The sequence below is a fragment of the Marmota marmota genome, unplaced genomic scaffold (genome assembly GCF_001458135.2).
Source record: "Marmota marmota marmota unplaced genomic scaffold, marMar, whole genome shotgun sequence".
Taxonomy (NCBI): domain Eukaryota; kingdom Metazoa; phylum Chordata; class Mammalia; order Rodentia; family Sciuridae; genus Marmota; species Marmota marmota.
The window spans coordinates 5406177-5422976 of NW_025999896.1; the positions used below are offsets into that span (position 1 = coordinate 5406177).

General features: G+C 41.9%; 1 protein-coding gene across 3 annotated transcripts in view; it reads left to right on the forward strand.

The window, feature by feature from the left end:
- Nucleotides 1–7841, forward strand: part of Myocd (myocardin) — a 98650-nt gene extending 90809 nt beyond the window's left edge. For all 3 annotated transcript variants that reach the window (XM_048798099.1, XM_015504533.2, XM_048798100.1), the window contains 3 exons: nucleotides 235–363; nucleotides 3819–3876; nucleotides 5719–7841. In XM_048798099.1, the coding sequence (XP_048654056.1) occupies nucleotides 235–363; nucleotides 3819–3876; nucleotides 5719–6290 (759 nt within the window). In that variant the 3' untranslated portion in view covers nucleotides 6291–7841. The remainder of the gene's footprint in view (nucleotides 1–234; nucleotides 364–3818; nucleotides 3877–5718) is intronic.
- Nucleotides 7842–16800: the final 8959 nt, after the last annotated feature.

A 16800-nucleotide genomic window follows, 5' to 3' on the forward strand; every position in this document is an offset into this window, starting at 1 on the left:
TTGTGGTTGTATTGCTTTGTGTTTTTTTGGGTTCGTTTTTAGGGGGGGCGGGCATGCTGGGGATTGTACTTCAGAGCCTCACACATGCTAGGCAAGTGCTTTTACCACTGAGCCACATCCCCAGCCCTATTTTTATTTTTATTTTTTTAAGTAGTTTGTAGATTCTAGAACAGAAGCAGTACCACTTCTCATCCATGTATTGAATGCCTTTCCTCTGTATTTTGTGACACACAGATGGCTGGTTTACACCCTTCTGATAAGGCGGGGCCCAAGTTTTCGATTGCATCCCCAACTTTTCCTAAGTCCAGTTCCACGGTTTCCGAGATAACACAGCCTCCTTCCTATGAAGATGCGGTCAAGCAGGTAATCACATGGTTTGTCTCTTATGGAAGGTCAGAGGGACTCAATGGCCCTTTGTCGTGTATTGTTAAAGTTGACTCGGTCTGTAAATTCTGACGTGGAATGTGCTGAGGGCCTCCCCAACAGGATGAACAAAGTACACACTAAGAGTAGATGGTATTATATGCGTGTACAGATGGTTCCAATTCAGGATGATTCAACTTAAGATGTTTCGACTTGATGATGGTATATGAAGCAATACACTGTCCACTGCACTCAAAACTGTACTTTGAGTTTGGATCCTGTCCCGGGCTGATGATGTGATACAATCTTCTCTCGAGGCTGGGCAGCAGCAGCGAGCCTCAGTTCCTAGTAAGCCCCATAGTTATGATGGAAAGCAACTCATCCTCCAGCGTGCTGTGTTGCTAAGCCAATAGGCCTGGCAGGTTAAGTGTATTAAATGCATTTTTGACTCATGGTATTGTCGGTTGACAGTGGGCTTATCTGGATGTCATCCCATTATAAGTCAAGGAGCAGCCTTAGAAGCTGAGAGAGGCAGAAAGAAGAGGCTGGGCTGGCATCCAGGATTCCTGGCCTCAGCGCCAACTCTGCCACCTGCCACTACCACGAAGGATGGGCACATACTCAACTTCTATAAAGAGGGCCCATATTTATTTTGTAAGGATTCTACATAATCTGACACTTACCATATTGTTTGGGCACATGATAGGTTCTCAAGACGTGAGAACAGTTGTCAAGGCAATACTTTCTAAGATTCTTCCGAGCTTTAAAATGCAACAGTCCGGGCAAAATATTGATGGTTGTTAAAGCTGAATGATGAATGTAGGGAGGTCCCTTGTGTTCTCTACTTTCATCGGTGTTAGGAACGTTTCAAAAGTAAGAAAAAGAAGAACAGGCCTGGTGTGGTGATGTATGCCTATGATCCCAGTGGCTGGGGAGGCTGAGGCAGGAGGATCACAAGTTCAAAGCCAGTGGCAGCAATTTTGCAAGGCTCTCAGCAACTTAGGGAGACCCTGTCTCAAAATAAAATATAAAAAATGACGGGGGGATGTGAATCAGTGGTTCAGTGCCCCTGGTTTCAATCCCTGGTACGAAACAAAACAAATAAGCAAAAAGTTTTTAAAAAAGAAAAGAAAAACATATAGTCAGCCTTCTATGTCATGGATTCAGTCAGCTGTGGATTAAACATGCTTTGGGAAAAAAAAATTTCTGAAAGTTCAAAAAAAAAAAAAAACAATCTCGAATTGGCCACATTCCAAGCACTATATAGACTCCAAGTAAATCAAGTGATATATACCTTGCGCTAGCCACTTCATAGATCCTGCATCTCTTTCCAACACTTGTTTGAGCATCATCCACCTCACGTCCCATTCACATGTAACCTTAGGCCTGTGATGCCTGCATCTGTAAAGACATGTACAGACTTGTGCACGACTCCCTAAACAACTATTTACATGGTATTTACATGTATCAGGTAATATAAGTAATTTAAAGATGATTTCAAGTTTACAGGAGGATGTATGTAGGTTCTATACAAATACTACATGATTTTATACAAGGGACTTGAGTGTCTGGGGATTGGGGTATCCAGTAAAGGTCCTGAGCCAATCCCCTAAGGAAATTGAGGGTCTGAGCGTGGAGGTGCTTAGCCCAGAAAAGAACCTGGCCTTGGTTGCTGCCCACTGACTGGTATCCCAGAGCAAGGCCAGTTGTCCGTAAGTTTCCTTTGGGAGAGATGTGCTATAGACCAGGAAGGCTTTCTCACAGTTCTGAAAAACTAGGGGATCTGCCAACATGGGATCCACTTTGCTGCCAAACAACAATGACCTAAAGCAAAGGACCCCGTGTTTCTCTGAGCCACAGCTGTGCTCTGTATTCTTCCTCTCTTTCTTCTATTTTTGGCTCGTTTACATCACCTGCCAGAACTTGTAGCATGTGGTGCCATCCAGACTAGCAAATGACTCAGTCTTGGAGCAGTGTTCCCATCTGTATTGATTATTGATGCCCATGTATATTGGCTTTGAACTCCCAGGGGAGAGAGGGATGCTTTGCTGCCCTTGCTATATCTCCACTTCATTCCCCTGAATTTTGAAACATGAGCTGATTGATCCTTCACGATTTCGATAGAAAAGCAAAAGGTCAGGCAGGGTGGACTTTTAAGATTGCACTTAACAACTCAGATGAGAAGAGGGGAGAAGGTGAACTCTACAAGGCTCTACCAGTTCCTCAAGCTTTTGCAAAGAGGAACTGAGGAAATGTGGGCCAGGTTCCACGCGGGTCAAATAAGGGAGAGATTCTCACTTCAGAGTGAGAAAAGGTATTTTTTTTCTGTATTTAAGATGACCCTGCTCCTAGGATGGAAATGGCTAAAACAACCAAACTTATTCTAAAGTGCATATTCTGTGTTGGAAGTCATTCTGCCTGTTTTCCCCTTGTCTTATTGTAGTGGCTTATTTCATCCTGTAGATCGCCTGCCTAAAATTTACAATGAGAGTTAATCGAACAGTTCAAAAACCTTTCACCACTCTACCCAAGATCATAACAGTATTATACACATTAGCCAGAAGGTGGAAACAATCACAAGTGTTCATCTAAACAGGTGAATGAATAAACAAAATGTATTAGATTCAAATAATGGACTATTATTCAGTCTTCAAAAATTAAAAGAGCCAGGTGCCATGGCACACACCTGTAATCTCAGTGACTCAGGAGACAAAGGCAGGAGGATCACAAGTTCAAAGCCAGCCTCAGCAACTTATCAAGGCCCTGAACAACTTAGTGAGACCCTGTCTTAAAATAAAAAATAAAAAGGCCAGGGATGTGGCTCATTGGTTTAATATCCCTGGATTTAATGCCCTATACCAAGAATAAAAATTTTTAAATGAAAGGAAATTCTAACACATGCCCCAACATAGATGAGGCTTGGCTCAGTAGTTAAATATCCCTAAGTTCAATGCCATATACCAGGAATAAAAATTTTTAAATGAAAGGAAATTCTAACACATGCCCCAACATAGATGAGGCTTGAGGACTGTATGCTTAGTGAAATAAGCCAGTCACAAAAGAAGAAATACAATACGATTTTACTTCTATAAGGAACCTAGAATAGTCAAATTCATGGAGTAAGAAGGTAGAATGGTTGGTTGCTAGGGACTAGGGGAGGGGCAGGCTGGGAAGTTATTCCTTAATAAGTACAGAGTTTTAGTTTTGTAAGATAAAAGTGTTCTGGAGATGGATGATGGTGATGGTTGCCCCCCCCCCCAAAATGTGAATGTACTTAATGTCATTGAATGGTACACTTAAAATGTTCTAGACTATAAATTAAATGTTATTTGTATTTTATTACTATTTAAAAAAATACTTAGCCAAATCTAGTTTGAAAACCTATAGTGCCACCCCTTTCTGCATAAGTAAATGCCTTCTAATTGCCCCGTTCTCCTTTGGTTAATTTGCAACAGCAAATGACTCGAAGTCAGCAGATGGATGAACTCCTGGATGTCCTCATTGAGAGTGGAGGTAAGACTGCCTTGTGTCCCATCAAGGTCCTCTGCACCTATGTTAAACTCTAGAGAAAGAATGCCCAGGACCAAGGTCAAGTGCACACTAAATCAGGTGCACCAGGTGGGCTGCAGGTAGAGAGTCACTTCCTCTGAGCTTTGGGTGCCCTTTTGGAGCAGATAAAAGAAGTTTAGCGGATGATTCCTCTCTGCCTTCATCCGAGGAACACTTTGCAGTCATCGTTTTAAGTTTTCACTTTTCAACCCCATCTTTGTTTTCCCTAAATGTTTTCTCTTGCTGTATAATTTCTTTCTACAGTCCTGATCTCAATGTCCCTGTCTTCTTAATGATAAGAGAAAAAGAACCAAGCAGATAATGAAAGTTTTGTGCTACCTACTCAAAGTGAAATTCAATTAGTAATCTTCCCCTGGATGGTCCATTCATGCTTAAATGTTATTCAGGTTAACAATAAAAAATAATCATCCTGTTCTTTTTGCCTCCTTTCAACTCGTTCATTTATTGATTTAAAAACATTATGAAGTACGCACCTAGCATTTAAAAGCACAAAAAAAATGAATAGGAGGACCAAAAGAGATTATGTGTAGGTGTAAAGAGAAGTTCAGAGCTGAACCCTGAAGCAATTGCATGAAAGCTTGAGAGTACGCAGAGAAGGAGTAGCTAGGCACCATGCTAAGGGTCAGTTGTACACTAGACAAAGTCTCTTCCTCTATGGGGTGGATAGCAAGTGAACAGATATTTCCTATTGGAACAAGAAAGAAGATGAGAGAGATGTGCATGTGCTGGTGTGTATATGCATGTAAGTCTTATGACGAAAAGATGAGAGAGAGTTCATATCAGAAGCCCCCCTCCCTTTTTGTGATCAGTACATTTTTTTTTTTGTAGTGCTGGGGATGGAACCTAGGATGTCACCATGCTAGGCAAACACTTTACCATCGAGCCATACCTCCAGCCCTCAGATGCCCCTTTTTTAAATGAAGTAGGTGAAAAGGTCACCCATGAAGGTGGGTGCAGAAGGAGTCGTATGGGACAGGCAAGGAATGAACAGTCTCCAGTTAATCATGAATGAGTTGGGTTTACTAGAGAAACATGGGCAGAGTGTTAGGCCGTGTAAATGCTAATGGTGGGCTTAAGACTGTGAATTCAAAATAAAACTAATCGGCTTAGTTGTGTAATTTTTTTTTCTATTCAAACATCCAGGCAATTCAGGGAAAGCCAATGGTAAGGCTAATCCAGTCTTAACATTGATATGCTAGGTTAGTATGGTAAAATGTCAGAAGAGAGGAGGTTGAGGGTATTGGACCAAGGTAACTATCATGATGGATCAGATAACATGGAGGGTATGATGCATGGAGGGTATGATGCATGGAGGGTTGATGGACAGTGATTAAATGGTGGTCAGCAGATTGGAGTCACTCAACACAATTTTTGTCCTGGGGTACTTAATAAGTGAGCAGGAGGGACAGAGAGTGGGAAATTTTGCTTGAAATAGAACTTTCAGAGGGATGCATTGTTTGGAGGCGGGAGCAAGATCCAAGGTGTGTGTAATGGTTGGCGGACACAGGCATCACTGAGGGGACAGACAAGGAACTGAGAGACTAGGATGGACAGATGCTGCAGTGACAGAGAACGAGAGACGCAGAAGTGGCACAAAAGCTGGGGATCAGGGTTTAGAGGCATCAAAGCAGATGAAGAGGGGTGGTCAAGAGGCTGGGCCTGTGGAGAGGGGTGGACCCCTCAAAACTACTGAAGAATGAGGGGAATAATGATCAGAGAAGTAGCCATCACCTATCACATTGTATGCCATGCTGAATAACAATTTGCATTGTGTTTTGCCAACAGAAATGCCAGCTGATGCCAGAGAGGATCACTCATGTCTTCAAAAAGTCCCAAAGATACCGGGGCCTTCCCGAAGTCCTGCTGTGGTCCTCCCCAAGCCCTCGGCCTCCTGTGAACCAGCCTCTTCAGGAGGACAGCTCTCCTTTGATCACTATGCTGCCGACAGCGAGGAGCACCTGGAAGTCTTATTAAATCCCCACAGCCCCTTAGGAAAGATGAGCGACGTCGCCCTTCTCAAAATCGGGAACGAGGAACCTGCTTTCGATGGGATCATGGATGGCTTCTCCGGAAAGGCTGCAGAAGACCTCTTCAATGCACATGAGATCTTGCCCGGCCCCCTCTCCCCGATGCAAACACAGTTTTCACCCTCTTCTGTGGACAGCAGTGGGCTGCAGTTAAGCTTCACAGAATCTCCGTGGGAAACCATGGAGTGGCTGGACCTCACTCCACCCAGCTCCACACCTGGCTTTAGCTCCCTTGCCACCAGCGGCCCCAGCATCTTCAACATTGATTTCCTGGATGTCACAGATCTCAATTTGAATTCTCCCATGGACCTTCACTTACAGCAGTGGTAGAATGCCAATGCTCAGAAAGACCAGTAGGAATTCCATGGGGGATATCTATCACAAAACCCTTAAGTACTTCCCTTATCTAGAAGAAGAAGAAGAAGAAGAAAATCCAAAAGAAGCAATGGAAGCTTCTGTGACAATAAGAATAAGCAGGAGTCATTTTTTAAAAATATATATGTTATATTTACTAACATTCAGTAACTGTTTAATAATTTCAGCAATGCATTCAGAAATGTGCATTTTCAGAGTACAGATGCAAAAAAATTTTTTTTTCACTGCCTTTTTGAATACCAATATTTTTTCTAGCCCATAGTTTTTCTCAGGCATTATTGGAGCAGAAGCTCATACTGTGAGCTTTTGTCATGAATTTATTAGAATTACTGTTAAAAAAAAAGTATTTGGAGAGCATGAGGAAGCCAGCCCTTAAAAGATTATGGAAGATATATGGATGGTGGAGGCTGCTTCCTACGTCTCCATTGTTTGTCTTTCAAAAGAGCAACAAGGTCCAACTTCAGTTAGGGAGTCCTTGAGGCAATAGAAGGACAGAACCAATTCATTCCCAGGAAAGCAAAATCAACATAATGTCCTTCCACCCTAAAACTGTCCCCACTGGAGTGGTTCCAATCCTGGACTGTGTGGTCACTGATAACAACTAACTTGCACTGAGTCCAGAGAATTCCATTTAGACCTGTTTTTTTTTCTTTTTCTTTTTCTGCCAGTAACCCAGTCATTCCATCTGGGTGCTGATAAGCATTGTGTAATAGGTGAGAACTTTAAAGCAAGAAGACCATGGAAGAAGATTTCTCAGATTCTCCTACATAAACCCCTTTAGTTCCAAAAGCTAGAGATAGGCAGGCAGAAAGGTATCTCTAGACCCAGGAAGCCATTATCAGGGATAATTTAGACAGAAAACAGCATTCTTCACACCTCCTAGGAATGCATACCATGGATTGCTATTACAGGACTGTTCTCATAGAGGTCCAACTTGTTGTTATTGTTGTTATGTTGCTCTTGTTCTGGTTCTTATGATGGGAAAGGGGGTCCACCTCAGTTTATCTTTCTCCCACTCCATTTATCTTTCAAGATATCAGCCCTTTCTTACTCCTCTTTTTGAAGATCTCTTTTTTTTTTTTTGGCCCAATATTGGGAGGAGAGGATGTCTCCGCTCTCACAAGCTCCACACTCCTAATAAAGCCATGTTTTAAAAGGTTAAAAGTCCAGGTTCTCCTGTAGAACCCATGCTCTTGCACAGTTTGCTGCCAAAGGAAGTGCCAAGAATTTCCTTAGGAAGAAACTGGTGACTTGGCCCATCGGTCACAAAGCTCACTCTTACTCTCATGTGATTTGCAAGCAATCTTAGATTTGTGATGCTCTGGGAAAATTGGAAATCATTATATTGTAAAGATAAGTATGGATGATATTTACAGGAGAGAGTGTTTCAGGTCTGGGTTTCTGAAAGAAAGCACAATTGCATATTGAAAGCAATGGAAGGAACAAAAGACCATGGTCGATAATGAGCATTCCTCATTACCTCTTGTGCTTTGGAAGGCAGCTGGGGAAAAAAAAAAAAGAAAGAAAGAAAAATAAAAAACTCGATTTGCAGGACAGTCTCTCTAAGGCTCACAGTGGCTCCAGTCACCATTTTATAATGTTGCATGCTGTAGAAAGTAGCTATTGCTGTTTTATTTTTTTTTTAATTTAAGTCACTAAGTCACTGTTTTCTTCTTTTGTAAAAAAAAAATGTTGTTCACTGTGCACTTATAGAGAACATAATCAATGTTGTGATGTTAAAAAGTTCTCATTTTGGTTTCTTCTAAACCAAAGATTTAGAAGTCATTCCATTGTTAACTTGTAAAAACTGTGTGAACACAGAGTGTTTTGGGTGACTGCTACTCTGAAAGCTGCCAGATCTTATCTGGGGTGGAGGATACACACACACACACACACACACACACACAACACACACATCTTGCTCTATACATTTGTAGGCTGAAACTGTTATATGTGTGTGCACATGCACACACATATATATGCATACACGTGTGTGTGTGTGTGTGTGTGTGCATGTATCTTGAAAGCGGTGTTACAGAGTTCCATACCAGAAGCCTTTAACCCTCAATCTGCTGTGAATGATACCTGGCCTTTCTCACTACGTGTTCCTGTTAATTAACCAGACTACACGTTGCCGCTCTGTGTATGACTAAGGGCTCCAGCCCAGTGACTCACAGCCACTTGCTGACCATGAACAAGCTCCTCTTGCCAACGAATATGGATGTGAAAAGACAGAACGGCTTTGCTATTAGCAGCTGCGGATGGTAACAGTCTTTTGTAGAAGAGTCCATAAAAAGAACATGAAAATCATCTTACATTCCTTGATCTGCATTGTGCTTGAGAAGATCTGCATTGTAAATTTTATTAGTTTGCTTGTATGTCAGTTATCAGAACAACAAAAAAAATCTAGAGGGAAAAAATCCTGATGAAGCTATGAGAAAGAGACCTTATTGACACATTCCACACATTGGTTTATTCCTCAGATGATGATGTTTTATTTGAGTCTTGATGAAGCTTGCTGCTCGGTCCACTTTTGTATGTTATTTCCCCCCTTTCTTTCCTTTTGGAAAACAAACTCACATGGTATCCCGACTTGAAGACCTGGTCTGAGTGTTAATGGTTCTTTTTCTTTGGGAATTTCTAGCTGAGGGATGAGATCTGATTAGGAGACCTCTGTACTTGGCTAGACTGTGCCTTTACGTTGGGTTGTGTTTTTGCATATTCCTCAAGACTGAAATACAAGATTCACGGTAGACAATAGATAAAATGGCTCCTATTTGCTACCACAAACTAACACAGTTAAAAGAGCAGATCCCTAGATAACTGGTCTCAACCACCTCCCACAGTCTGCACATGCCATATTCACCCTGTGTCAGGGAATTGGAGGGAGAAAACTGGAGATGCTTGAGTGGGAAATGATGAAGATGGCTGCATCCAATCAGATAATTTATGTTAATCCATCTGTCTCTTGTTGGGGATTTTTATTTTAAATTCTTGGGTGTGTCCTCTTTTGTGGTGGCAAATTGGGCATGACTAAAAAAAGGTATACAGAGAAGTAACCACATTCTTGTGTCTTAATGCTTTTAAAGGTGAAGATGACCATGTGAATTTAAGAGTCCTGGACCTACCATGGTGATGCAGAGATGCAGACCTTTGTAGCCATTCCCAATCTGGTCACGATCCACTTGATTCGTACTTACCTAATGGAATCAGAAAATGTATTTACGCAAGCTCTCTCAGTAAGCCTATTCTCATTTAGAAATGACACTGCCTCTTAAAATGATACGGAGAGGGAAAGAGACGGAGGGGGAGAGGAAGAGGAGAAAGAAGAGAATGAACAGGGGAGGGAAGAAGGAAGGAGAAAGGAAGGAGGAAAGAAGGGAAAAATAAAGGGAGAAGTAAAAAAAAAAGGAAGGAGGGAAGAAAAAAGAGCCCAACTTACTGATCCATGAACCTCTTAGTTCAGCTAAGATATTGCATTATGAAAACTGCATCGCAAACTCATAAATGAGAAACCATTTTTAACAACCCAGTGATTGCACCTGTACTGGTGGAAAGCAAGACAGCCTTCACCTGAATTGTCAAAGGTCTGTAAAGTGAGAGTCTTATACCATTCAAAAACAGTGATTTCCAATCTGAGAAAAAAAAAAAAAAGAATAACACCTAGCCAAGCATTCAAGATAGTTCTTTTAAAAAATTATTTATTATAACTTCAATCTTCTAGAGCAGTCTGGCTGAAAACTCCCACATCAAATTTACTCATCCATTGGATAATTATTTAATGCCTACTGAATGCAAAGCATGAGGTATCCAATACTGGATTGATTCAGCACAGTTTGTTCAAACGTTGAATGAGTAAGGAGTTGCCTTTGCTATAAGCAAGGACACTGGGAATCTTCCAATCCTCAAACTAGAAACCTTTCAGCTAGGATGAAAAGGGTTTTCATTTTGTGAGATAACTTGGTGAGACAACTTGGAGTAGAAAGAGTCTAGGGTCTTAGTTTCCCCATAAATCGAATTATAAACCAGTGGGGCGGCTCAGATGCTGATATTGCTGATGCTTTATTAGATGTTATTAACAGAGTCCAGGTGCTGGGACAAGATAGTCCTATAGCACTGAGTTGGTTTGTTGTAATTCAATGGCCCTGGTTAGGCTGAGACTGTCTGGGGGGCGGGGGTGGCAATTTCAAGCCAGGGAGGGGTTTGTAAAAACTTTTGTTGTTATCAGCCAGGGATACTGTGCTAAGATTCATTGGATCCAACAATATGTGAGTAAGTTCCCTTCCAGTTATAGGATTCAGTGATAATCCCTGTGGATTAAGGCAAACAAACCCCTAGAATTCTCTTGTGTTTATTTTAACCACATGCTCCCTTCATGGATACTGGGAAGATGTGTTTTCTATAGACGACTGAACTGTTCCCAGGTATTTATGGAAAGTGGGTATAGATATGGGGATCCTAGAAGCTATTTAAATGTTTTCCAAAGGAGCAAGACCCACACTGCTCCCCAGAGCTCAGTTCCAATGGTCTTGTGGTGAGGAACTACAGCAATCGATTGCTGGGTCTTAAAATTCTCCCTCAATGAAACACAAGGAGGCACTTTGTAAAGAACAAAGGAGCAAGCATGTGTTGTCTGCAAACCCCTGTGCGGTGGTGTATTCAGAAAGAAATGTGGATTACTGGGAAGAGCAAAGAAGCAATGGCTAAAGTACCAAAGTTGGCATGTGTTCTTTTTTTAAAAAAAGAAAAAAAAATAAAAGCATATATTTTTAAATAAAATGTTTATTTTAAAGAGATGTCAACCTTTTTTTTTTTCTTGACCCTGGAACTGTGCTATGCTCTTTACAAGCATCATTTCCTTTTATCCTCACAATAGCCTGATGAAGTGGTACCATTATTATTCTCATTTTGCAAATGAAAAAAAAACTGAGGCTCAGAGAGGCTAAGCAAATTGTGTAAGGTTACATAATTTAAAACATGGCAGAGACAACAGTCAGATTTTTGATTTGCCCTCCTCCAAAGCCCGGATATTAAGCACTGCACACCATGCCTGCACTTATTGCATGATTGCATTTCACAGAAGCAAAGACAATGTGAATCTCCCAATCCTCAAACTAGAAACCTTTTAGCTATGGATAAAAAGGGTCTTCATTTTTCCAGAAGGGAAAGAAAGCCTTTTAGGTTAAAAGCTATCTTCCATGCAAAGTTTCTTATCTTTTTCTCCATGGTCCAAGGGCAGTAGTCTATCACTTGGAGGTCTGTATCTCCTGTAACTTAAAACAACTGTCAGAATTTTAGGATTTGTTTTGATGGCCAGATACAGAAGCCCTTTGTAAATAAGGAAAGAGTGGAGAAAACTTTTTTTTTTTTGTTCTACCTCTTTCTTCAGTCATCATGACAAGCTTTTCTGGACAGAAGCGGCACTTGCTGTGGGCAGGGAGAAATCAGGTATCCATGGTGAGCCTCCATCCCTTAAAAGAAAAGCTTCAGAGAGTGCAAAAGCAATATGGCCTTCCGGTCATACTACTACTTTTGCAAAACAGATTGTCAAGCTATGTGAATATGCCCACTAAAATTCCCACACACCTTAGCCAACCCAAGATGTTTATCAGCTTTTATTTCTGTATACTCTCACACTCTAGTAACATGACTCTGGGTATGATGTGGACGGGAGTAGGAAGGATGAAGGAAGGGCAGTCCAGTACACTTTTTATGAATGAATCTGATGCATCCTAGGTGCCCTCCTTGTTCGAATGACTTGAGAGAACTTACAGGGAAATGATGAGTGACCTCATGTACTGAATTGAAGGACAGGGGAGGGTCAAGAGTGAAAGTAGTGACTTAAGAGCCAGTTGCAGTCAACCAGACAAGTGTAAGCCATCACGGTAGTCTGGGAACATAATGATAGGATAAAAATGATGGGACATAATCATTGGATGTGGATGGTAAAGGGGAAGGTGGTTTGGGGTCTGGGGTAAGGAGAGTTGGATATTTGGTATACATTAACACCACTCATAGAGGCCAAAGACTCAGGATGAAGAATAGTTATTTAATAAAAAAAAAAAAAAATGATGACTCTGACTTTGGAGTGTCCATGGTTCAGGGAACACTGAAGTCAAAGAGGTTCACTGGAGAGGTCTGACGTCCAGAGTCTTTCCATGGAGATGTATTCGTGGAAGTGGTCAGTGTGCAGATGTTCAGTGAAATCCTGGGAAGAGCTAACTATACAAGGTGTGGAGTAAGAGCAATCTCAACACTTAAGGTATTGGCAAAAGAGGAAGAAAGGGAGTGGCTAGAAATCCAAGAGGAAAACCAGGAGAGGGTGGCATTCCTACCACCAGCAAGGAGAAAATTTCAATTGGGAGCTTTTATTTCTGCGTACTCTGTTCCTCTAACATAAGGGCTGTGACAAGGAGTGAGGAGGGTTCTTTTGATTTAATTTTAAGGAGGTGGTTGGTAAACAAGGAGAGAGGCAACTTGGATGCAGTGGTAAGGCCAGGTAAGCACAGATAAGCATGAAAAGGAGGTGAGGAAGTGGAGACCATGTCATTCAAGGAGCGTGGCAATGTGGCAGGAAGACACAAAAGGCCATAGCACGGTGTCAAGCACTTAATAGACTGATTTTCAAGAGGAAAGAAATATGAACTGATTTAAAAGCTAATGAGAATTAGTGCAAAAAAGGGAGGGGGCTGGGGGAGAGAAGGTAGTAGAAAATGAGGTCCAGGTTAGTTTACCTTTGGGAAGGAAATAGTTATGGTCGGAGAGAAAGAGGAGAATGGGTGGAAATGCAGGTGTGTGTACAGGTAGTGTAGGTGTGGAGGAAGGACAATAAGGGAATTCTCAGATGGTGGTTTCTATCTCAGACTTAAAACAAGATGAAGAGATGATGCTCATGGATGTGTGTACATTTTAATTTTAAAAGGCTGAATTAAGAGCTATGGAGACTGAGAGAGAGAGCTGACTGGGTGACTGGGTAGAATCGGGAAACTGACTGGAGATCAAGTCCTCTACACAATAGTGGGAGGTCCCATCACAACCTAAAAGCCCAGGAGTGGATGCAGAGATGGTGGAGAGGTGAGTGGAGGATGTAGGATGCTGCAGGAATGGATGGATAAGAAAGCAAGAAACCAGAACTGGGTAATTCAGGATATGACTAAAGAGGAAGTCCAAGGGTGAAGAGGAAGAGAGATCCATTGTTCCTGTTTCTTGTATATTCTTTGAGACAGGAGAATCTTACAACAATCAATGAAAATGAATTGTGTGGAGAAGGGCCTCAGGGTCTCCTGGCCTCCAGGTTAGAGAACTGGTGTCACAACTGTGAAGAGGGAAGTCCAGGGCTTTTCTACTGATTACTGCTCACAGCTAAGGGGTTCCTTAGAAGGTGTGATCTCCCTCCACTGGTGTCCTACTCAGGCCAGTGACCTCCATGCCAAAGTAAGCATGCACTTCCCCAAGGCAGAGAACTCTTGGTCTTGGAGGGGCATGTCCCCCCAGAACACAGTTTTAAAGCCTGTGCTCTTGATATTTTCCCAAGTTTAGGGCAGCGTTGGAGCCCTGTGTGCCTCTGTGGCATATCAAATTGAGAAGGGTTCACACAGCTTCTTTCCCAGGGTCTGGCAAGGACAAGGTCCATTGGGGTCAACCATGTAAGTTGTCATCTAGAACACAATACTTTTTGTCCAGGAAAAATGCTAAATCCAACAGGAGGCCAAGACAGCAGGCCTATCCAGGACTGTTTTTCAGCAAACCAGGGCCAACGGTCACCTAAATATGAGCTAACAGAAGGACCTAGAAGCTCTGTCTACTTTCATTTCTCCCCAAATATTCAGCTGACATGGTTCTGGGGTCAAAGCCACTAGTACACACACACACACACACACACACACACACACTCTTTCTCTCTCTCTCCCTCTCTCTCTCTCTCTCTCTCTCTCTCTCTCTCTCTCCAACTACAAGGTAATTGAAGAAGCAACCTCATCCCTTGCCTGACACCAGGCCTTTTGTAGATCCAACCTACTACCCCCTGAAAGGTCTCTTTAACTTTAGATCTTTATTTATTTATTTATTTATTTTATTTGTTCATTTAGATATATATGACAGTAGAGTGTACGTTGATATATTTTCCATACATAGAGGTGTAACTTCCCATCCAGTGGTTGTACATGATATGGAGTTGCACTGGTTGTGTATTCAGATATGAACATAGGAGAGTTAGGTCCCATTCATTCTACTGTCTTACCTAGTCCCATCCCTCCTCTCTTTGCTTCATTCCCCTTTGTCCAATGAATTTCTGTTCTTTCCTCCCTGATCCTTATTATGTTGGCACAACATCCACATATCAGATAGAACATTTGGCCTTTGGTTTTGGGGGGATTGGCTTATTCCATTTAAGTCAAGGGCTTGACCTCTTGGTCTCTTCCCTTTTCAAAGTCTCTAGAATTCATATATAAATTGATCTACCCTTCTGCAACATTTCCTATAGCTAGAGCTATTTAGAGAAATGATCTATATTGATCTGGGGGATGGAGACATCTGTCCTTGGAGTAGCAGGGACCTGTTTGTCTTAACTCTACATAATCAAATGAGTCAGTAAAGTGAGAAATCCTCACACTAATAAAAATCTCTCAAACAGAACACTGTAGCACAGAAGGCTTGTCATGAGGCACCCCCCTATAGTAGCTAACATTTATTTAATACGTATCATGTAACTTGCCTGGTTCCAAATAAGCAAATTCCACATACAATTTCTTACTTAACTTTCTAAATTTGGAGATAAATTCTAGCGTTGTTATGTGGATAGGAGGTGTGCCACAAAAACTTCTGGGTTAGTACAGGAACATTCAGAGAAGAAATGATTAGATTGTGAGAGCTGTCACCTAATCAATCTATCTTAGTTTGAGTGGACATCCTGGAATGGTTCATCCTGGAGCCCCTTCCCCTCTTCTCTCTCTGCTTCCTATCTGCCATGAGCACAACAGTATTTCTCTGCCAGGCCCTTCCATCACAATGTCCCACCTCGCCTCATGCCCAGAACAGTGGAGTAGACCAACTGTGGACTGAACCTCTGAAACGATGATCCAAAAGCGCATTCTCTTCCTCTAAGTTGTTCTTGTCTTATTTTGGTCACAGCAATGAAAACCCACACAACCATAATCTACATTTATCGTAAATGGGGAAAGTTAAATGATTTGCCCAACGGCATATAGTAAATGGTAGAGCCAAGATTTGAATCCCAGTGAGTCACTAGGCTGTACTGCCTTTCCCATACTCCACTTTGCATGGAAGGTAATAAGCAAGAATATTTCTGGGACAGATTATGATTTTAGAATAATATGTCTAAATTTCAGCCTCGCAGAAGAGGAGCTTTACATGAAGACCAATGGATGCCTTGGGCTGATTAGTTCAAATGAGTCAGATGTGAAAGTCACTGGGGTGGACAAGGTAAAACCAGCATGTTAGGTGGCCCTGCCTTGTGGGGTCATCAACATAATCCAAGATGGCAGCAGGATGCAGAATGCATAAGTAGGTCAAGTCAAGTCCAAAACTTGTTGATGGGTGAGGAGAAGTAACTGGGGACAGAGGGAGGCTGTAGAGCCCCATAGCCCCATAGCCTATGCTTCTAATAAGCAGGAACTCTGACATGAAGCTGAAATAACAATGGCCTAGAAGCAGGATTAGGAGCATGAAGGATTTGAATCCTATGCCAAATCCCAAGAACTATGGAAAAGGGAAGATCAAAACAGCTTCTGCCTGAGATTGCTGCAGAAGTGATGAGAACCAGCTGTGGCTATTGAACATGCAGGGATAGTGGTCTACCATGGGCAGAAAGAAAATTTGGAGGGAAATTTGAGAGTTGGAACACTAGAAAGGGGACAAAGAACTGACATAGAGATGCAAGTACACGGGACAATGTAAGATCTGTTGAAGCTCACCACATGGACAGGACCCAACATTGTCAGAGACAGAAGTCATGGCAGTTTTACTAGCCACCCAACTACTAAGAGAATTAGCACCAGAAATCTATTGATGGGAATGGAGGTGAAAATTCTCATGAAGAATCAACCTCAGCCTAGATTGATTGTTTTGGGGGGGAGTCCTTGTCCAGGTGACGAGTCAATGAGAGAGAGAAAGAAAAAGAGAAGGGAAGGGGATGAGATTAAATAGACATGGTTTTGCATCCTGTGCTACCATTTATACAATTTAAACACATCAAGAAAACTTCCCATGCCATAATTCTAGACATGGAGTGAACAATCCTACTGACCTCTCAGAATTGTGATACAGATTGCTTGGATAGTATTTTCAACTGTCTCTGCCCAGTTCTTGACAAACAGTAAAACTCAATCATTCTTAGCTCTTTTTAATATCATTAGCAATAAAAAAAGTTTATGAGTCATTGTGGAAGAAATATAAGGTGCTGTTGGGGTAGAGAGGTCGGGCAATAACATCGTTGGGAGAGTTGGGG